The 24,270-nt window shown below is 36.2% G+C and overlaps 1 protein-coding gene across 5 annotated transcripts in view; it reads right to left on the reverse strand.

Annotated features, from left to right (window-relative positions):
- Positions 1-24,270, reverse strand: part of CFAP36 (cilia and flagella associated protein 36) — a 37,752-nt gene that overhangs the window by 12,613 nt on the left and 869 nt on the right. For all 5 annotated transcript variants that reach the window (XM_036926000.2, XM_036925997.2, XM_036925999.2 and 2 more), the window contains exons 2-5: positions 22,036-22,100; positions 21,306-21,407; positions 2,838-2,952; positions 9-96 (exon numbers count right to left, since the gene is read on the reverse strand). In XM_036926000.2, the coding sequence (XP_036781895.1) occupies positions 9-96; positions 2,838-2,952; positions 21,306-21,407; positions 22,036-22,100 (370 nt within the window). The remainder of the gene's footprint in view (positions 1-8; positions 97-2,837; positions 2,953-21,305; positions 21,408-22,035; positions 22,101-24,270) is intronic.

The following is a 24,270-nucleotide window of genomic DNA, read 5'->3' on the forward strand; positions in this document are numbered from 1 at the left end:
AAGGATACCTAAGAACTTCCCTCAGGATCTTCATCTCTTCCTGTTCAAGGTCACTGACCACATCAGAACCATCTGTTAAGCAGTCAGGTAACACACCTGTTCAAAACCAAAGGCCACAGAGACTATCAACTGAACCAAAGACATTTATTTCTCACTGTTGTAGGTCAAACAGCACAGATTAGCTTATTTAGATCTATTACTTTCAAAAACGTTCTAAGCTATTGTCTTTTTTAACTATGGTCTTTTTAACTTTTTCTTGTTTTAGGTAATAAATAGCCCCACCAAAAAAAACCCACAATTTTACCTAGAAATGTCTTAGTAATTATTTACATTGCCTATTAAAAATAATAACAATAATAGCAATAAAATGGATTAGTATAGAAATTATCTTCCAAAATCATATACTGTCTAAGGATAAACTATTGAAATCATTAAGGTCCTAATAATTGAACTATGCTCTCAAAGTATCCTTTTAATAGGAAAAGAGTTTACAAAAAATACACTGGTTAATTGAAACAGCATGTTAATACTCTTCATTCATACTACAATAAATGCTACTGAAAAGGGCCCTGCTTACTATATGCAAAAAAGTATGGTGCTAAGCACTTAGGGGGACTATAAAGATGAATCTCTGCCCTCCAAGCTTCTATTCAGATATTGGACTACTAATCATAAACTACAGCAGTGCCAACTTTGGCCCAAGGCAAATAATAATAATTCATGGCAAGTAGTTATAGGTAGTGGTTGAATTTTCTTTATTACCTACATCTTCCTGATAAGAAGGCAGATGCAGATTGGTAATACGTGTTCTGTTGGTATCTATAATTATCATATTCCCACGACATTAGCAGCATGTCTCAATTTTTACCTTCCATTTCTTTATGCAATATGCCAGTGGGATTCTGGGTCTGCTCTAAATTAAAGTAGCTTTATTACTCTAATCCCCTTGATGTTTAAATGAATTTTTAAGTTACACTTTTTATTTTGAGATAATTTCAGATTCACATGCAGTTGTAAGAAACAGTAAAGAGAGATGCTATGCACTCTACCCAGTTTCCCCCAGTGGTAACACTTTGCAACCAGAAAATTGGTATGTATACAATCCATCAAACTTAAGTGCATTTTTCTCAGTCAAAAGATATACAGTTAGTCTCCTAATAATCTTTCTAAGAAACATTTTAAAACCAAGGAAAAAATAATGGAAAAGTAGGAAATACTTTAAAACCATCAAAATAATACTCTGATTTGCATTTCCCTCAAATTTTCTTTGATAAGATATAATCAAGAATCAAGAAAGCCTTTGAATTTTTCTCACCACAAACACAATTTCCAAATGGTCAGTTTTTAATACAATCAACATGACTCTTAAGTTCTTATCCCTGGTTCTCAGTGAAGCAACTTAAAACAAGTATTAAAATTTTTGTAGCAGAAACTAGTTTATATTTAAATGTAAGCAAATTGTCCCACCCTGTGGTTTAACAGCACCATTTGTTCACATCATTCCCCTCCTCCTGCCTTGCTAATACAAGCCAGGTTTGTGGAGTTACTAGGCAGCCCAGTACTTACAGGCAGGGCCCTACCCCCTATTCCCAAGGAAAATGATTTATAATTTAAGCCAATCACAATGTTCTCACTCCCCTTCCAGAGTGTTTAAGAAAGGCAAGTGACCCCGATCCTGATCAACAGGACACGAGGCAGGGAAAATTCCTGGAGGGCTTTCTTGTCCTGCTAGCAAGAAAAAACATCCCTTTTCTTCATGAGACATTTTTGAGTCTGCATTTGATGCAGCTAGAGTACAACCATGAGAGAAGATCCTGAGAATGACAGGACATAAAGATGAAAAGTGTCAGGGTCCTTGATAACATTACTTTGTCACTAAATTAACCAACTCTGGACTTGTCTCTCTTCCCTCCCTCTGGACTTCTCTTTCTGTAAGATGATCATTTCTTATTGTTTAGGTCATTTTCACTGAGTTTTTCTGCTAATGGTAGCCTGAGGCATCCAGACGATACAAGCTACAGGTTACCAGAGCCAGAAATCTGAAACAAAATTAAGAGTCTAGGTTGAAAAGAAGATAGTACAATAAACAAGAAGCATAGTGAGAAACTCAGGTGTTTTAGGTCAAGCTGTCAGATGTAGTTCAAATACACAAGAAGGGAACAAAAGCAGGAATAGCTAGGGAGAAACAGAGATTAGGCACAGAGTCAGGGAGAAGCTAAAGCCAAAGAGGGTTACTAGGGCTTTGAGTTCTTTTATTTTCAGCTGACGGTGGTACAAATCATATCTGCCCAGAGTCCTAGAATAGCAGTTCTCAGTTCAGTCCCACCCAGGACCAGACACTTTAGCATCACATGGGAAATTGTTAAAAATGCAAACTATTAGGCCCCACCCCAGACCTACTGAATCAGAAACTATATATGTTTCAACAAGCCCTTCAAGTGCTTCCTACACTCACTAAAGCTTGAGATCACTGTCTCCTACAAAGGTCCTAACAATGATAAGCCCGAAGGAAAAAAGCAGTCACCTTCTCTCAACAGTAACTATAACTGTGACCACTCAAAATTACTGAATTTCATAAACACAATGGCCAGGGGAAAAGACTGAGCTCTCTGCAACCTAAAACATCATTAAATCAGATTCTGGTCTGCTTTCTTTTAGATGTCAAACACTAATCAGGAAGTTCACACTCTTAAATCTCTTAAGTCAGCCACAGACTTTCGAACTTGAAATAGATTTATACAAGACAGCTACATTTAAGACTGCAACAGAATCAGAAGTCAAAACTGCAAAAAAGAAAAATGCATTTATCATTTAGATTTCTAAAATCAAAACTTTACCATTTCTCTCTTGAATTACTTGAATGGCTTGCAGCTGCATTTCAATGTTTTTTTGAACCATCATTGCTTTAAAGATAGTAAAATCTGCTGCTGCCAACACAGGTTGCAAAATAGCCTGTGAAAAGAAATCCGGAAGTTAAATGAAGACTCAAGTTTTAAAATTATTTCCCACACACCCAAATCATTTTTACTACAAAAAAATAAAATGCATTAATTCAAGAATACGTCATGACTTTTTTATGATCAGATGTCTCAAAGGACAATTTTAAGATTCTGAAAGCCTTTAAAGTAGGGTTCACAAGAGACTGACTCTCCCAATCCCCAGGCCTCCAGGAAGCTAAGGCTGACAGTGATATATTTTCCAAATGAGCTAGGGCTGAGTAACTCTGAGAAACAATACAGGAATTCGGGCTTATTTTTTTAAGTCACCACATCAGTATTTGGATATGGCTTTCAGCAAAACAATATCTATTTGGCTTAAATTCTGTCACTTGAAATTCTACTGTTTAATGACAAGTCGTTAACTACAAAATTATCCATTAATTCATAAAAGTACCAAATTAAATAAAAGCAAATGCCAAAAAAAGAAGTCTAGAAAGTGTTATTAGGTTGTATTAGTAATGTGGGAATACAATTGTAGTTGTCCTATATGTACAGTTTCATGGAAGAATTAGAAATTATAATGTAAAATCATTTTGGAGGTGAAACAGAAGTATAATAAGAAAAAAAATAATAAAGTTGTCTTCCCTAGAGTACCCAAATAATACTACTTGATCTACCAAGAACTATTGCTATACACAGAACAAACCAGTTCTCAAGCTGATCAACAAGTAGAATAAGATTTGAAATGTGTGAAAAGCCAAAAGAAAATACTTAGATCTTATCAATCTTACCAAAATCTTACTTCAAGCTTTACATCATTTTAAAGGAAATTAATAGTGTTCACCAGGTAGGTAGCAGCAATAATCAATAAAAAGACGCACCTCAACAAAAGCTACGTCAAAGAGCTCTAAGCAAAGAGGAAGGAGCCCTCCCCAAAGCAATCAACTTACATCCTCTACAACCGCAGTAAACCAAAACAAAGTGCAAAAGCAGCTCTCTGTAACATGTACAAGGAGTCAACTCTAGGGAAAAAAATCAAAAGTTCCCTTTCCCTTAAATTCACATATATTGTTCAAAAGCCCAGAGCAAGGATGGCAAATAGGCTTCAACTGTGTTTGGCTGAAAGCTGCAGCCATTAGCTCAGTACTGAATACAATTCTGGGTAGTTTCTATGACAGATTAGGAATGTCTGCCAGGGCCCCTTTATGGGATTATGCCACCACATAACTTTCTTCCGGGACTTACTAGTAATATCAAGTGCTTTATCCTCATCTCTAACAAAACACCTGACAGGCACTGCTATTGATGGCAATGTGTCAACTACAGCTTCTACCAGGAAGTCAGTTTGAGTTGATATTTAAAGTCATAATGCAGGGCTTCTCAAAGTGTGTTCCTTAACCCACCTAAGAAATGCAAAAAAAGAGGGATTGTTAAATGCATATTCTTGAACCCTGACCAAGACATAATGAATCTAAATTTCTGGAGGATGGGTATCCATGTATCTCTCCAGACAATTCTTACAACATTAAAGTCTGAGAACCATTGATACATTGAGGAAAAAATGAGCCCCTAATAATATGCACCTACTTCCAGCTTAACCATGCACCAGGTGTGTGACTCTGGACTATCATTTAGTCCTCCGAGTTTCAGTTTCTTCATATGCAAATTAGTATAATAATAATAGTAATAAAGTATTTCATTGAATCTAAGACTCCATAGATTAGTAAAATTAGCCATTATTTCATGTACCACAGAAAAAAAAAAACTTCCAATAAATAAGAACATGCTATCAATTATAAAATGCATTCTCATTTTGGAGATGTTACAATATGAACAATTTGCATTTTAGAATGAAGGCAATATAGTGACAACTTTCTGACTGGGTGTTGGAATTAAGTAAGACGAGAGAGCACTTTGCCTAACAATTTTACAGCAGTTGGGTTCTTCTGGTCCAAAAAAATGGATTACTCCTCTCCTAAGTGCTTCCAATAAAAGCAATTAGAGGAACTAAATACCAAAGTTAGCAAGTAGTTTAAAAACAAGGACTATTGTAAGTATCCTTTAAATCAATTGAAATGTCAAACCACTTTAAAAGAGAACTGTGAGAAAAAGGGGAGCCAAGATGGTGGCGTGAGTAGAGCAGCAGAAATCTCCTCCCAAAACCACATATATCTATGAAAATATAACAAAGACAACTCTTCCTAGAATAAAGACCAGAGGACACAGGACAACATCCAGACCACATCCACACCCGCGAGAACCCAGCGCCTTGCGAAGGGGGTAAGATACAAGCCCCGGCCCGGCGGGACCCAAGCACCCCTCTCCCCAGCTCACAGCGGGAAGGAGAGGAGTCAGAGCGGGGAGGGAGAGGGAGCCCAGGACTGCTGAACACCCAGCCCCAGCCATCCACACCAGAGCACAGACACAGTGCATGCGTAAGGTGCTGGAAACTAGGGAAACAGGGCAGCTAGAACAGTGAGCGGGTACCGGAGGCCGGCGCCAGAGGAAAAAGAAAAGAGAGTGGCCATTTTTCTTTTTTGTTGTTGTTGTTGTTGTTGTTTTGTTGTGGCGAGTGCTTTTTGGAAGTCTTAAAGGGACAGGGACCCCAATACCAGGGAAACAGGGCAACAAGACCGGCGAGCAGGTGCCTGAGGCTTGCACCGGAGAATAAAGAAAAACGAGCAGCCAATTTTTTTTTTTTTTGGTCATTGTTTTGTTTTGGCAGGTGCTTTTTGGAAGTCTTAAAGGGGAAGGGCGGGACAATTAGTCCAGAGGTAGGGAATCCAGGGATCTCTGGGCACTCTAACACCCTGGGCAGCAGGGAGCATTGAGGCCCCTTACGGAGATAAATAGCCTCCCGGCCGCTCTCCCTCCAAAGCAACTCCACCATTTTGGAGCAGCTGCCCGAGCCAGGCCACGCACACAGCAACAGCAGAGATAAACTCCATAGCAGCCGGGCAGGAATCAGAAACCCTGTCTGCATGCAGCTACCCAGCACAAGCCACTAGAGGTCACTGTTCTCCCAGGAGAGGAAGGCAACAAACCAACAAGAAGGGAAGTTCTTCCAGCCGTCACTCGTCCCAGCTCTGCAAACTATTCAAATCACCATGAAAAGACAAAATTATAGGCAAACCAAGATCACAGAGACACCAGAGAAGGAGACAGAACTAACCAGTCTTCCTGACAAAGAACTCAAAATAAAAATCACAAACATGCTGACAGAGATGCAGAGAAATATGCAAGAGAAATGGGATGAAGTTCGGAGGGAGAACACAGATGCCAGGAAGGTGATTACAGAAGTGAAATAAACTGAGGAAGGATTTATAAGCAGAATGGATAAGATGCAAGAGGCCATTGATGGAATAGAAACCAGGGAACAGGAATGCACAGAAGCTGACATAGAGAGAGATAAAAGGATATCCAGGAATGAAACAATATTAAGAGAACTGTGTGACCAATCCAAAAGGAACAATATCCGTATTATAGGGGTACCAGAAGAAGAAGAGAGAGGAAAAGGGATGGAAAGTATCTTGGAAGAAATAATTGCTGAAAACTTCCCCAAACTGGGGGAGGAAATAATTGAACAGACCACGGAAATACACAGAACTCCCAACAGAAAGGATCCAAGGAGGACAACACCAAGACACATAATAATTAAAATGGCAAAGATCAAGGACAAGGAAAGAGTTTTAAAGGCAGCTAGAGAGAAAAAGGTCACATATAAAGGAAAACCCATCAGGCTAACATCAGACTTCTCGACAGAAACCCTACAGGCCAGAAGAGAATGGCATGATATATTTAATGCAATGAAACAGAAGGGCCTTGAACCAAGGATACTGTATCCAGCACGACTATCATTTAAATATGATGGCAGGATTAAACAATTCCCAGACAAGTAAAAGCTGAGGGAATTTGCTTCCCACAAACCACCGCTACAGGGCATCTTACAGGGACTGCTCTAGATGGGAACACTCCTTGAGAGAGCACAGAACAAAACACCAACATATGAAGAAAGGAGGAGGAGGAATAAGAAGGGAGAGAAGAAAAGAATCTCCAGACAGTGTACATAACAGCTCAATAAGCGAGCTGCGTTAGGCAGTAAGATACTAAAGAGGCTAACCTTGAACCTTTGGTAACCACGAATGTAAAGCCTGCAATGGTAATAAGTACATATCTTTCAATAGTCACCCTAAATGTAAATGGACTGAATGCACCAACCAAAAGACACAGAGTAATAGAATGGATAAAAAAGCAAGACCCATCTATATGCTGCTTACAAGAAACTCAACTCAAACCCAAAGACATGTACAGACTAACAGACAAGGGATGGAAAAACATATTTCAGGCAAACAACAGCGAGAAGAAAGCAGGGGTTGCAGTACTAATATCAGACAAAATAGACTTCAAAACAAAGAAAGTAACAAGAGATAAAGAAGGACATTACATAATGATAAAGGGCTCAGTCCAACAAGAGGATATAACCATTCTAAATATATATGCACCCAACATAGGGAACCAGCATATGTGAAACAAATACTAACAGAACTAAAGGGGGAAATAGACTGCAATGCATTCATTTTATGAGACTTCAACACACCACTCACCCCAAAGGATAGATCCACCAGGCAGAAAATAAGTAAGAACACAGAGGCACTGAACAACACAGTAGAGCAGATGGACCTAATAGACATCTACAGAACTCTACATCCAAAAGCAACAGGATATACATTCTTCTCAAGTGCACATGGAACATTCTCAAGAATAGACCACATACAGGCCCACAAAAAGAGCCTAAGCAAAATCCAAAATATTGAAATTCTACCAACCAATTTTTCAGACCACAAAGGTATAAAACTAGAAATAAATTCTACAAAGAAAACAAAAAGGCTCACAAACACATGGAGGCTTAACAACATGCTCCTAAATAATCAATGGATCAACGAACAAATTAAAATAGAGATCAAGGAATATATACAAACAAGTGACAACAATAACACAAAGCCCCAACTTCTGTGGGACGCAGCGAAAGCAGTATTAAGAGGAAAGTATATAGCGATCCAGGCACACTTGAAGAAGCAAGAACAATCCCAAATGAACAGTCTAACATCACAATTATCGAAACTGGAAAAAGAAAAACAAATGAGGCCTAAAGTCAGCAGAAGGAGGGACATAATAAAGATCAGAGAAGAAATAAACAAAATTGAGAAGAATAAAACAATAGAAAAAAATCAATGAAACCAAGAGCTGGTTCTTTGAGAAAATAAACAAAATAGATAAGCCTCTAGCCAAACTTATTAAGAGAAAAAGAGAGTCAACACAAATCAACAGAATCAGAAATGAGAACGGAAAAATCACGACAGACTCCACAGAAATACAAAGAATTATTAAAGACTACTATGAAAACCTATATGCCAACAAGCTGGAAAACCTAGAAGAAATGGACAACTTCCTAGAAAAATACAGCCTTCCAAGACTGACCAAGGAAGAAACACAAAAGTTAAACAAACCAATTACGAGCAAAGAAATTGAAACAGTAATCAAAAAACTACCCAAGAACAAAACACCCGGGCCGGACGGATTTACCTCGGAATTTTATCAGACACACAGAGAAGACATAATACCCAATCTCCTTAAAGTTTTCCAAAAAATAGAAGAGGAGGGAATACTCCCAAACTCATTCTATGAAGCCAACATCACCCTAATACCAAAACCAGGCAAAGACCCCACCAAAAAAAAAATTACAGACCAATATCCCTGATGAATGTAGATGCAAAAATACTTAATAAAATATTAGCTAACCGAATTCAAAAGTATATCAAAAGGGTCATACACCATGACCAAGTGGGATTCATCCCAGGGATGCAAGGATGGTACAACATTCGAAAATCCATCAACATCATCCACCACATCAACAAAAAGAAAGACAAAAACCACATGATCATCTCCATAGATGCTGAAAAAGCATTTGACAAAATTCAACATCCATTCATGATAAAAACTCTCAGCAAAATGGGAATAGAGGGCAAGTACCTCAACATAATAAAGGCCATATATCATAAACCCACAGCCAACATTATACTTAACAGCAAGAAGCTGAAAGCTTTTCCTCTGAGATCGGGAACTAGACAGGGATGCCCACTCTCCCCACTGCTATTTAACATAGTACTGGAGGTCCTAGCCACGGCAATCAGACAAAACAAAGAAATACAAGGAATCCAGATTGGTAAAGAAGAAGTTAAACTCACTATTTGCAGATGACATGATATTGTACATAAAAAACCCTAAAGACTCCACCACAAAACTACCAGAACTGATATTGGAATACAACAAAGTTGCAGGATACAAAATTAACACACAGAAATTTGTGGCTTTCCTATACACTAACAATGAACCAATAGAAAGAGAAATCAGGAAAACAATTCCATTCACAACTGCATCAAAAAGAATAAAATATCTAGGAATAAATCTAACCAAAGAAGTGAATGACCTATACTCTGTAAACTACAAGTCACTCTTAAGAGAAATTAAAGGGGACACTAACAAATGGAAACACATCCCATGCTCATGGCTAGGAAGAATTAATATTGTCAAAATGGCCATCCTGCCCAAAGCAATATACAGATTTGATGCAATCCCTGTCAAATTACCAGCAACATTCTTCAATGAACTGGAACAAATAATTCAAAAATTCATGTGGAAACACCAAATACCCCGAAAAGCCAAAGCAATCCTGAGAAAGAAGAATGAAGTAGGGGGGATCTCACTCCCCAACTTCAAGCTCTACTATAAAATCATAGTAATCAAGACAATTTGGTACTGGCACAAGAACAGAGCCACAGACCAGTGGAACAGACTAGAGACTCCAGACATTAACCCAGAAATATATGGTCAATTAATATTTGATAAAGGAGCCATGGACATACAATGGGGAAATGACAGTCTCTTCAACAGATGGTGCTGGCAAAACTGGACAGCTACATGTAGGAGAATGAAACTGGACCATTGTCGAACCCCATATACAAAAGTAAATTCAAAATGGATCAAAGACCTGAATGTAAGTCATGAAACCATTAAACTCGTGGAAAAAAACATAGGCAAAAACCTCTTAGACATAAACATGAGTGACCTCTTCTTGAACATATCTCCCCGGGCAAGGAAAACAACAGCAAAAATGAACAAGTAGGACTATCTTAAGCTGAAAAGCTTCTGTACAGCAAAAGACTCCATCAATAGAAGAAAAGGAACCCTACAGTATGGGAGAATATATTTGTAAATGATAGATCCGATAAAGGCTTGACGTCCAAAATATATAAAGAGCACACATGCCTCAGCAAACAAAAAACAAATAATCCAATTAAAAAATGGGCAGAGGAACTGAACAGACAGTTCTCCAAAAAAGAAATACAGATGGCCAACAGACACATGAAAAGATGCTCCACATCACTAATTATCAGAGAAATGCAAATTAAAACTACAATGAGGTATCACCTCACACCAGTAAGGATCACCACCATCCAAAAGACAAACAACAAATGTTGGCGAGGCTGTGGAGAAAGGGGAACCCTCCTACACTGCTGGTGGGAATGTAAATTAGTTCAACCATTGTGGAAAGCCGTATGGAGGTTCATCAAAATGCTCAAAACAGACTTACCATTTGACCCAGGAATTCCACTCCTAGGAATTTACCCTAAGAACGCAGCAATCAAGTTTGAGAAAGACAGATGCACCCCTATGTTTATCGCAGCACTATTTACAATAGCCAAGAATTGGAAGCAACCTAAATGTCCATCGGTAGATGAATGGATAAAGAAGATGTGGTACATATACACAATGGAATACTACTCAGCCATAAGAAAAGGGCAAATCCTACCATTTGCAGCAACATGGATGGAGCTGGAGGGTATTATGCTCAGTGAAATAAGCCAAGCAGAAAAAGAGAAATACCAAATGATTTCACTCGTCTGTGGAGTATAAGAACAAAGGAAAAACTGAAGGAACAAAACAGCAGCGGAATCACAGAACCCAAGAATGGACTAACAGGTACCAAAGGGAAAGAGACTGGGGAGAATGTGTGGGTAGGGAGGGATAAGGGGGGGGAGAAGAAGGGGGTATTAAGATTAGCATGCATGGGGGGGTGGGAGAAAGGGGAGGGCTGTACAACACAGAGAAGACAAGTAGTGATTCTACAACATTTAGCTATGCTGATGGACAGTGACTGTAAAGGGGTTTATAGGGGGACCCGGTATAGGGGAGAGCCTAGTAAACATAATATTCTTCATGTAAGTGTAGATTAAAGATAACAAAAAGAAAAAAGAAAAAAAGAAAGAAAAGGGGGATTACTCCCTGATAGGATAAAACTAACTGTAAATCAACGATTAATGCATGCTTTAAATATCCTTGATTTTGATCACTTAAAGGGTGTCAGATGATCGGCTATGGAGGTACCCTTTTCTGATAATATTCTTTTCTCTTAAAAAAAAAAAAACGCAGTTCCTGTGTGGTGACCTCCAATGAGTTCTACACAATGGTATAAAGGGCATAGCAAAGTGTGGGCAAAGGGTCTGTTTGTGTTTATACAGAGGATCAAAGCCTAATGTGGCTACCCAGAAAATGAACTAAGATACAATATGAAGAAGAACTTCCAACATCAGCACTCTCTGGAAGAGTCATACCAGAAGATGATCATCAAAAAACCTCAACAAAGATCCAGGCGATGCTGCAGTTGTAGCTGCATTCATCCCACCGGTTCCTGGACTTCCACTGGAATGAAGAAGGAGATATCTAAGCTGGCCTGTGCATACAGTAAAACAACAAATTTGACTGGATCTATACTGTTGGAACTCAACCAAGAATTATGAGGAGTGCAAGTTGTAGCGCTCCAAAATCCTACAACTACAGACTATCTACTGTTAAAAGAACATATGGGATGTGAACAGTTCCCAGGAATGAGTTGTTTTAATTTGTCTGATTTCTCTCAAACTGTTCAAGTTCAGTTAGACAATATCCACCATATCATAGATAAGTTTTCACAAATGCCTAGGGTGCCTAACTGGTTTTCTTGCTTTCACTGGAGATGGCTGGTAATTATAGGTCTGCTTTGGTTATGTAACTGTATTCCTATTATGTTAATGTGTGTATGCAATTTAATTAGTAGTTTAAAACCTATACATGCTTATGTTACTCTACAAGAAGATATGTCAACGAAATAATCAATCTTCCCATGTTTTCTTCCGTCTGCTACTCCTATAGCTTTTCTTCTTCCTTCCTAATTACAACCCTTAAATAGAATTCGTGCCTCAAATCGAATTTACCGAGTATCATAATTCTTCCAAGTGATAAAGATACCTCAAGACAAATGCTGGGCATAAAACCCACAGGGCATAAATCTGCAAAGAAGTAAAAAGCCAACCTTTTCAAACAATATTGCCTCTCTCTCAATTACCAACTTTACATTTCCCTGTATGGCCCCAGAAGATGACTGGTTAGCCAGAGACGGGTAAGATTCCTCAAGGGAGGAACAACCTAAGACAGGCACAGTCGCAGGGGGGGCCATCAGGTGAGAAATTGGGGATCAACAGAGGTGAGGCTTAGAACCTCACCCCCCCTGTTTTGAGAGAAATCTTCTGCATCTGTGGATGTTTTACTGCCCTTGTCTAGCTTGGATTAACACTTAGTCTACAGGCACACACCTGATCATCTACATTTGCTCTCTTACAGCACTAAACTGTTTTCTACCTTTATCTTGCATCTACCTACCACTTCAGCATTTTATTAAAAATAATAGTAATAATAATAATAATAAGGGAGAAATGTTGGATTCACATATAAATCAAGTATAAAAATCAAACGAAAAAAAAAAGAACTGTGAGTAAAGCAAACATAGTATTATCTGAGTTAGAAATGAATTAACAAAAAAATGAGCACTGAGTCTTTAAAAATCTAACTTAAATAAGTTTAAAACACATTCAAACATGTTCACTCTAAGCCTAAGGTCACCCTATTTATCTCTGCTTAATCATACCATAGTTTTGAAAGGTACAAGGGATTTCATGCACTTACATTGCTCCATTAATAGACAGAACTGAGGAAGAAATAGGTGAATTCACAATTATAGTTGGAGACTTCAAAACCCTCTACAGACAGATCCCAGCAGGTAGAAAATCAGTAAGGACACAGTTGAACTGAACAGCACTTTTAGCCAACTGTATCAAACTGACATTTCTCCAGCAACAGAAAAATACACATTTTCCTCAAGTTCACATGGAATGTTCACCAAAATAGACATTTTGGGTCATAAAAAACATTTTAATAATTTAAAAGAATAGGAAGCATACAAAGTATGTTCTTATACCACAATGGAACTAAACTAGAAATCAGTAACAGAAAGATAGCTTGAAACACCTAAAGTACTTGGAAATTAAACAACATCCTTCTAAAGTATGGCCAAAGAAGTAGTCTTAGACTAAGAGAAATTTTTAAAATATTTTTAACTAAATGAAAATGAGAATACAACTTATCAAAGGAGGGAACTTATAGCATTAAATGCATATATTAGAAAAAAAGAAATACCTAACATCAATAATCTAGGCTTCCACTTCCACTTTAGGAACTACAAAAGAACAAATTAAATCCAAAGTAAGCATAAGGAAAGATAACAGAAATGAGAAGAAATCAATGAAATTGAAAATGGAAACTTAAGACACAAAACAAAACTAAAATTTGATTCTTTTTGTTTTGGTGAACATTCCATGTGAACCTGAGGATAATGTGTATTTTTCTGTTGCTGGAGAAATATCAGTTTGCTACAGAAGCTATTTTCCCACCACCCCTCCCTGCAAGATTCAGATTACCATTCACGTGTATTTGAACATGCATATAAAAACTGCCCTCAGATAAGAATCCTTGGGGGAAAAAAAGAAATCTATCAATTCTCTACAATTTCTTCCAGAAAACAGAAATAGAGGGAGTACTCCCTAACTCATTTTATGACACCAACATTATCCTAATACCAAAACTAGTCAAAGACCTTACAAGAAAGGAAAACTATAGACTTGTATCTCTCATGAACAGAGATACAAATATCCTGAATAAAATAATAGCAAATTAAATCCAACAATGTATAAAAAGAATTATATACCATGACCAAGTGGAACTTATTCTAGCTATGCAAGACTGGTTCAACATCCAAAAATTAACTAATGTAATCCATCATAACAGGCTAAAGAAGAAAAATCATATGGTCATTATCAATAGATGCAAAAAAAGCATTTGACAAAATCCAATGCCCATTCATGATTTAAAAAAAACTCTTACAAACTAGGAATAGCCTTAACCTGATAAAGAACATTTGTAAAAATCCTACAGCTAACATCATACTTAATTGTGAGAAACCAGATGCTTTCCCCATTAAGATCCCCTCTAACTACTCCGATTCCATCTTATACTAGACATCCTAGCTAATATATTAAGAAAAGGAAATTAAAGGTATAATGATTGTAGAGGAAGAAAAAACTTTTTGTTCATAGGTGACACAACTGTCTGTAGAAAATCCAAAAGAATCGATAAGATAATCTGCTGGAACTAGTAAATAGCTACAGCAAGGTTGCAGGATACAAGATTACTGTACAAATGTTAATTGCTTTCCTATATATCAGTACTGAAAACTGGAACTTGAAATAAAAAACACAGTACCATTTTACATGAGTACCACAAAAAAAAGTACTTAGGAATAAATCTAACAAAATATGCACAGGATCAATAAGGGAAAAACTGAAGAGCTCCGCTGAAAGAAATCAAAGATCAAAATAAATGGAAATATATTCCATGTTCATAAACAACTCAACATTTTAACATGACATTCTTCCTAATTTGATCTGTAGATTCACACAATCCCAATCAGAATCCTGGCAGGGTATTTTGTATATTTGAACAAACTGATTAGAAAATTTACTTGGAAAGGCAAAAGACCCAGATTAGCCACACAATATTGAAAAACAACAGTCAGAGGACAGATATTACCTGACTTCAGGTAGTTGCTATTAATTACAATAATCAAAAGAGTAAGGTATTGGTGAAAGACAAATAGATTAATGGAACAGAATAGACCCTGAAAAAGACCAACACAAACAACTGATCTTTGATAAAGGAATAAAGGCAGCTTAATGGAGAAAGGATTATTTTTCCAGCAAATGGTGCTGGAACAACTGGACAACCACATGCAAAAAAAACTCTAAACAATGACCTTATACCTTCACAAAAATTAACTCAAAATGAATCATAAACTTAAATGTAAAAAACAAAACTACAAAACTTCTAGAAAATAGCAGAGAGAAAACTGAGATAATCTTGGGTTTGGCAATAACTTACTAAAACACAACACCAAAAGCATAATCCATGAAAGAAAATTAGTAAATTACTCTTCATTAAAATAAAAGGCTTCTGCTCTGTAAAAGACAGTTAGAAGAATGAAAAGACAAAACACAGAAAAACATATTGTGAAATATTTGCAAAGCATGTCTGATAAATGAGGCTTGTATCAAAAATATACAAAGAACTCTTACAACTCAACAGTTATAAAACAAACAAGCCAAGTTAAAAATGGGCAAAAGAAAACAATGAGATATCACCCCTATTTGAATAGCTAAAATCCAAAACACTGACAATACCAAGTATTGACAAAGATTGGGAGCAACAGGAATCCCCACTGATTGCAGATGAAAATGCAAAATGGTATGGTACAGCTATTTTAGAAGAGAGTTTGGCAATTTCTTACAAAGCTAAACTTAATCTTACAATGTAATGCAGCAATCTCACTCTGACATATTTATCCAAATGAGATGACAACTTTATGTCCATACAAACGCCTGAATACAAATAATTACAGTGGCTTTATTCATAATTGCTGAAGTCTGAAAGCCACCAAAATGTCCTTCAAAAGATAAATGGATTAACAAACTGTGCTGCATTCATATATGTTGGAATATTATTTAGCAATAAAAAGAAATGAACTTCCAAACAACAAAAAAATAGAGGAACCTTAAAATAATACTGCTTAGTGAAAGAAACCAGTCTGAAAAGGCTATATGATACCAATTATATGATATTTTGGAAAAGGCAAAACTGAGAGACAGTAAAATGATCAGTAGGTGCCAGAGGTTTAGGGAAAGGAGAGGAAGGATAAATATGTGGAGCACTGGGCATTTTTAAGGCAGTGAAACTATTTTGTATGATATTGTAATGGTGGATATACAACATTATACATTTGGCAAAGTCCATAGAACTGTAAAACAGAAAGAATGAACCCTAAGATAAACTATGGAAGTTAGTGAATAATAATGTATCAACATTGGCTCATCAATTGTAACAAATATACCATACTAATGAAAGATGTTAATAACAAGGGACAGTATACTATCTGCTCAATTTTCTGTAAACCTAAACCTGCTCTAAAATACAAAGCCTATTAATTTTTAAATATCTTACAGGCACTCACACAAAATATTCTTAATTATCCTGTATTTTTAGAAAATGAAAATTATACCACATATATGATCTTTTCAATGATACAAGTTATTGGGAAAAAAGCATTTTCCCAAATTACTATTACAATAATATAAATGTTTCTGAAAATGTTAACTTCTATCTTATAAAAGTCAAAGCAATAGCCAAAACAATCCAGAGAAGGAAGAATAAAGCAGGGGGCATCTCGTTTCCCAACTTCAAGCTCTATTACAAAGCCACAGTAATCAAGACAATTTGGTACTGGCACAAGAACAGACCCACAGACCAGTGGAACAGAATAAAGAGTCCAGATACTAACCCAAACATATATGGTCAATTAATATACGATAAATGAGCCATGGACATACAATGGGGAAATGACAGCCTCTTCAACAGCTGGTGTTGGCAAAACTGGACAGCTACAGTAAGAGAATGAAACTGGATCACTGTCTAACCCCAAACATGAAAGTAAATTCGAAATGGATCAAAGACCTGAATGTAAGTTATGAAACCATAAAACTCTTAGAAAAAAACATAGGCAAGAATCTCTTGGACATAAACATGAGCGACTTCTTCATGAACATATATCCCTGGGCAAGGGAAACAAAAGCAAAAATGAACAAGTGTGACTATATCAAGCTGAAAAGCTTCTGTACAGCAAAGGACACCACCAATAGAACAAAAAGGCATCCTGCAGTATGGGAGAATATATTCATAAATGACAGATCCCTTAAAGGAATGACATCCAAAATATATAAAGAGCTCATGCACCTCAACAAACAAAAAGCAAATAATCCAATTAAAAGATGGGCAGAGGATCTGAACAGACACTTCTCCAAACAAGAAATTCAGATGGCCAACAGACACATGAAAAGATGCTCCACATCGCTAGTCATCAGAGAAATGCAAATTAAAACTACAATGAGATATCATCTCACACCAGTAAGGATCACCACCATCCAAAAGACAAACAACAACAAATGTTGGCGAGGTTGTGGAGAAAGGGGAACCCTCCTACACTGCTGGTGGGAATGTAAACTAGTTCAACCATTGTGGAAAGCAGTATGGAGGTTCCTCAAAAAGCTCAAAATAGAAATACTATTTGACTCAGGAATTCCACTCCTAGAAATTTACCCTAAGAATGTAGCAGCCCAGTTTGAAAAAGATATATGCACCCCTATGTTTATCGCAGCACTATTTATAATTGCCAAGAAATGGAAGCAACCTAAGTGTCCATCAGTAGATGAGTGGATAAAGAAGAAGCGGTACATATACACAATGGAATATTATTCAGCTATAAGAAGAAAACAAATCCTACCATTTGCAACAACATGGATGGAGATAGAGGGTATTATGCTCAGTGAAATAAGCCAGGCAGAGAGAAAGACAAGTACCAAATGATTTCACTCATATGTGGAGTATAAGAACAAAGAAAAAACTGAAGGAACAAAACAGCAGCAGACTCACAGAACCCAGGAATGAACTAACAGTTACCAAGGGGAAAGGGACTGGGGAGGGTGGGTGGGAAGGGAGGGATAAGGGGGAAAATGGGGCATTACGATTAGCACACATAATGTAGGGGGTGTGCACGGGGAGGGTTGTACAATACAGAGAAGACAAGTAGTGATTCTATAGCATCTTACTATGCTGATGGACAGTGCAATGGGGTATGTACAGGGGACTTGGTGATGAGCGGAGTCTAGTAAACATAATGTTCCTCATGTAGTTGTAGATTAATGATACCAAAATTAAATGAAAAAAAAGTAAAAATAAAGAAAAACTGGCAAAAAAAAAGAGAAAATCGTAGGCCTGTCAGATTTCCAATTAAACTAATAAAGATTAGAAAAAGTGGAAAAAAAAAAAGTCAAAACAAGCTAAACTAAAAATACTGTCTGTCTCTTGCCATTTTGAAGTCCCTGGCTTTTGCAATACATAGGAATCAATGATGACCTCTATCCTCACCAAAAAATAAATTACAAGCAATGCAGAGAGATACTTTTGCCTATTTCAATTGGAAAATGCCACAAAATTACAAAATTCAACTGAAGACAATAGAAATAATAAATATCTCAGTATATATTATATTACATATTACTGAACTGTATAGAAAGATACCTAATTCATGAGCATTTTTAAGAAAATCACACATATTTAACAGAAAACATGTTCTTAAAAAGGTTTCGGTTTTTTTTAAACTAGAGTTCCTCAACTGATACATTCCTTCCTACTCCTGCTGACTTTAACATACAAAGAGCATGCCAGCACCAGTGATCTAGGTAGAATGATGGACCAAGCCAGGTGAAAAGAATTCTGCAAGTCGGCTTTATACAATTCAGTAGGAGCTGGCAGCAGGTTTAAAATATCAAAATTGAACCAAACCAACTAAGCCAAAATAAAAATTACCACCTTTATTACCCAAGAGGTAAGCAACTGGTCTCTTGAGTTCATTCTTAGGCACCCTATACTGGCATAACTGAATCAGCATTCTTATCTCTATGAATAAAAAAGATTATATTTTGCTGCAAAGCAGTAAACAGTGTGCTTTTCAACTGTTTTTCTAGTAATGGTGATGGCCTTCTGCTGACTCAGTCATGTTGCTGATTAAATCAATATCGGATGCTAAGGGTTTGCTCCAGAAGATAAGAAAGCTAACTAGTTCACATGGGGATTGAACCCATGACCCTGGCCTAATTAGCACACTGCTAATCAACCACTAAAATAGCTACTGTGAATTAAGAGGTGCTTCCATTTATAGACCACCTTATAAATATCAGGTATTGTGCTAATTGCTTTATGAACATTATCTCTTACATTTCACAAAAACCATTCAAAGTAGATTCTATTCCTACTTTACAGATGTTGAAACTGAGAATGAAAATGGATAAGAAAGGAAAACTGATAGACAACTCTTGTCGGAGGTCTTACAGCTAGTAAATCAAAGTTCTAGAACTCAAATCCAGGTCTGTCTGCCAAAAGGGTTTGTGCCCTTGTAAGTACCAAGGCTGTACTATCAATCAACTCCAGGTAAATCAAAACGTGCTATATGATAGAACAAAAGAGAAGGATGTGTTACTTTTGATCTGAAAACTATATTTTTTTAATTTTCAACATCTTCATTCACAGTTTAAAGTTATCCTGATAATGAAAAGATGGATGTGTCTACTATTACTGTGAGTATCTTTACTCACAAAGTAATTTAGACTCATTCACAATGGCTTGATTAAGATGTTGACAAATATTAAACAAAGAAGAAAATGTTCCTGAAAAACAAGGAAAATTAAAACAAATATCAATGTGTTAAAAGAAACTCAAGTAATAGTTATTAATTTTCAATCAAATTTTTCCTGTTCAACTAAAAAGAAGAAAACAACGCCTATTATTATTCCTTTAATTAAATGGCACAAGTAGAATAAATGTTATTGGTGAACTATAAAATACTTTTGCTTTATAGAATTACTAACTAATAAAATCAGATGTTTGTATTAGTGTAAACCAATACCATTAAAATTTTGAAAATGTCTATATTAAAGATTATATATCTCTAGAATTAGAATTGTTATTAATTCTAGGATAGAATTAAAAGTTGTTAAATGAGCAGAAGTTGTTCAAAAGAGAACTGTAGCAAGAAGTGCTGGATTGTAGTCAAAGCAACCTCTTTTAGCCACAATAAGATAGCAAACATTTATTAAGAACTACCTATTAGAAACTACGTTCTCATCTCTGTGCTAGATGCTGGGAATGCAAAGACACTAAAAACAGCTCCAAAGACTTACAATTTAGTAAGGCAAACAGACTTGTAAGAAACTATAATTCAGGGCAGAGTAACAAAAATGTTAAAGTGCCCAATGAGGTAGAATGAGTGCTAGTCTACTCTAGGAGAGTAGGGATCAGGAAAGGTCCATAAGCAGTAACAATTCAGTCAGACCCTGATGGGAAGGATTTCTCCAGATAAGGAAATGATGGTGGGGTGGAGAGATGAGAACTAAACATTCCAGTTGAAGTGCAAAGCTAGGTGCGTGGATGCCTACAAGAGCAAGTAGACTGGAATGACTGTAGTGCATAATGTATTAGAGAACTACAGCAGAAAACTGAAAATGTAATTTGAGGTTACAGCATAGACAATCCTAATTATCATCTCACTAAAGAATTATAGATTATTTGGCAGGAGGAAAGCTAAAGCAACTTTTTGAGAAGCTTATTTGAGTAGTAGTAACATAACCCTACCCTCAACCTCTGAGCAAGGGCTCTCAGTTGGAGTGCCTGGGCTGGTAACCTGGTTCTGCTACTTAGCTGTAGACTTTGCACTAGTTGCTTAATATATCTGTGCGTTCATTAGTTTTCTCATTTCTAAATGGAAGTAAAACATCACCAATTTCTTAGGGGGTGTCACAAAAATAAAATGAGATGATACATGTCAACTGTTTTATCCACTGCCAAACAGCAGCCAGCATGAGCCCTCAATAAATATTAGTTATAAATAATGTCTATATAATGTCTCCTTCAGCCCAGCAGTGCAGAACTAATTGGGACATTAAAAGTAGTCCAAGAGAAGGACACCTCAGGAACTGTGTATTGTGGATCTGCTAAGATTAAAAAAGAGTCAACTTCTAAATTGTCCCAGATCTATAAAAATAAAAGAGCAGTTTGGATAAACTATGTGATCTACTATAGTTCTGAGTTCAGAAAAAAGTTCCTTTTTAGAACTTTAGAGTGTAGTTACAAAGAAAAAAACCTATATGTAATGAATTAATTTTTCACTCTTACAATGTCTCGAACATAATACATTAACAACCAAACATAGCAAACTTCAGTGAAACCCTGGGCTATTTTATTAAATCCATTTGTTAGCAGAATAAAAGCAAAAACCTGTGATGTATGGGTCTTTGCAAGAGGAGAAGTGCATGCTTCTTGAAATTGATCTTCATTAATTCCAATTTCTTTTAGGTAACTTTCTAAGAGTTTTTCAACCTAGAAAAAGAAAATTTAACTTTTATAATTTACCTAGAAAAATTCCAAATGACAGTTTTCATGTTGAATATTGAGCTCAGTAAAGTATAAAAAATGCTTGTTTGCAATTGTTAATCTACATAAAGTTATATTACATGGCAGTGACAATGTCTCACACCAAAAAAGCCAACAACAGAAAGTTAAAATTTTGCAGAGAATCAAATGAAAATGTATTTCCTCTACAAGAAATAACTGAAGTCAGAGTTATGACGTTCAAGATGGTACAACTTTTCTGCTACCCAGAGACATTTTTAAAAATCACAAGACAACTGTGGCTAAATTAATAATTAACACCTCCCTGAATGCATCAACAAAAGAATAAGAATAAAATGTAAAGACTAAATGCAATATCCCTTAAAATAGTTATCCTAAATCCATTCCTTAGATTCCAGAGTAGAAGACATCAGAAGTCATAAGTATGAGATGCTCAGAGAACCCTTGGAACCTGAGCAACTTGTAGTACTATTAGGGTAGATTTGATTTTTTTAATTAAAGAATTTTAATGGAAAAACTCATTTCTTTAATTTAAGAAAGCTAAAGTTAATATTATTCTAATTACCATTAAAAATCAATGAAAAAATATACTCACTAGTTCTTTGTATTCCTGATGAATCTCTGTATAGGTCAATTTGCTTTCTTCCTCATCATCGAAAACTAAATTTAAGAGAAAAATATTGCAGTAATAAAAAAAACATGTCATTAACATAAATATAAAAGTCCACACCTTATAAACAGAACTCTTATTCTTATAACCTTGCTGTTCAGATTTGATTTCTTGGATTTAAAAAAAAAGTATATATACACAAACACACACACACTCACACTATATATATACATATATAGTGTTAATTGTAAACAAGTTTTTTCTATTTAAGATCTACTTCATATATAAGACAAACACTAATTTGCTACTTTTCAATCATAATATAAGGCAACAATTTCTTTCTAATGGAAATTATTGTTAATAGTTTTAAGCATTAATTCCTTTTACAACAGACTCCAGACTATTTTATTGTACTGACACTTCGTTGATGCAAATTTTACAAAATGACAAGGTCATTTTTGTTACATATAAATAAAAAATGAAGTTAAAATATATAAAACCAAAACAAATGTTTGCTGAATGATCATGTGTGAAACAATGTAGATTAGAATGATATACATTCCCTCAAGAAGCTAGACTCTAATTAGGGAAACAGGACAAAGTCATGAATTGTAAAAAATAAATTTAAAAAAAATCCTCCTGAATGGTTTCTAAAATGCAAACTAACTTCTGTAGTTTTTTATTTAAAGCTCTTCAATGACTGCTCTTTGCCTGGAGAATAAGTGCCAAATCTTTATATGGCCAGACAAAACCACCAAGTTTGGAACCCAAGTCAAAGCTCCCACCATTCCAAAACCCAAACAATACACAATTACTTGGAATACCACCAAACATAGCATACATGGTGCTTCAATCCCCAAGCCTTTACTCAAGCTATTCATAGATCTTTGCCTTTACCAGACCCCCTTCTGCCAACCATTTTTCAAGGCACTGCAAATGGCACATTCTCTTAGACCTGTTACCACTCCCAACTTCTAGGCTGGTTAAATCCCTTCCTCTGAACTTTTATAATATACAGCACCATATGCCCACCTTTATTACAGCACCTGCCACTCTATATTTAAGTTCCATTTACCTGCCTGTCTTCCCCACTGAATTATATAAACTCCTCAAATACAAGGATTTCATTTTATTCATCTTTCTAACTCCAGCTTCTAGCCCAAGGACACTCAATAAATGTTTGTTGAAATAAATGCTGTTATCACAGTTACACAAAACACAATCTTTACATTATCTGAGGTGGAGAACAGCACACTGACAACCCAAAGTTAGTGAAGTATAAACTGTTTAAGTGTCTCTGGGATATTACTTACATTTCTTCTGGCATCTGATCTACATTAACACTGGGCATACACGCAATACAGCAGCTACTTAATACTATTTTCAGTTACTTCTGTAACCAAATTACTACATAAGGCTAGGGATTACTGCTTATCTGTAAAACTACACAATCAGCTGTGTTATTACTGAGATACAGCCACTTTTGTCATTGGGGATAAAGCAAAGAACAGTGCTTTGTTCTCGATTTCGGCATTAGTCTTAGAGGGGTAAACAGAATCAAAACATGGCATAATTTATTTTTTCACCTATAAGAGGTCAGAATTCCACATGCTTCATCTCATAATAGCATTTTAAATTCTTTAAAAGAACACAAAAGCTATCTTCGATTTCTTACAAAATTACCTGTAAAACCAATACTTAATAAATAATATTTGAATTTTGATTACGATCATGAAAATGTAATGAAAAGATTCAGTGGTCAAACTAAATTTCACCTTTTCCAATTCATGAAATCTTAGGGTTGAAAGGACTCCAGGATAACCAGGCATGTGATAATTGAATTCCCCTCTATTACATCTCCATTAACTTGCTGTCAGATCCATTCACACACTGCTAGTGCCTGGGCAATTCATTACCTTCTCAGGTAACTTAACTGGGATATATTCTGTTTACAAAGTACTTTACAGACATTTGTTTCCCTGTAGCTTGTACCTACTGACCCTAGCTCTATCCCATTGAACCCTATAAAACAAGTCTAATCTCTCTAACATAACACAGATGTTCAAATGATTGATGAATATTACTTAATACCCTAAAGTCTTGCTCGGCTAATTAACCTCCATAACAGTTGGGCATTCACTCTTACGACACGGTTTCTGTTCCTTTTCTGTGAATGCACTCCCAACTGTCTCCAAGAACTGAATGCAGAATTCCAAGCGT

This window comes from Manis pentadactyla, chromosome 2 (assembly GCF_030020395.1).
Source record: "Manis pentadactyla isolate mManPen7 chromosome 2, mManPen7.hap1, whole genome shotgun sequence".
Lineage (NCBI taxonomy): Eukaryota > Metazoa > Chordata > Mammalia > Pholidota > Manidae > Manis > Manis pentadactyla.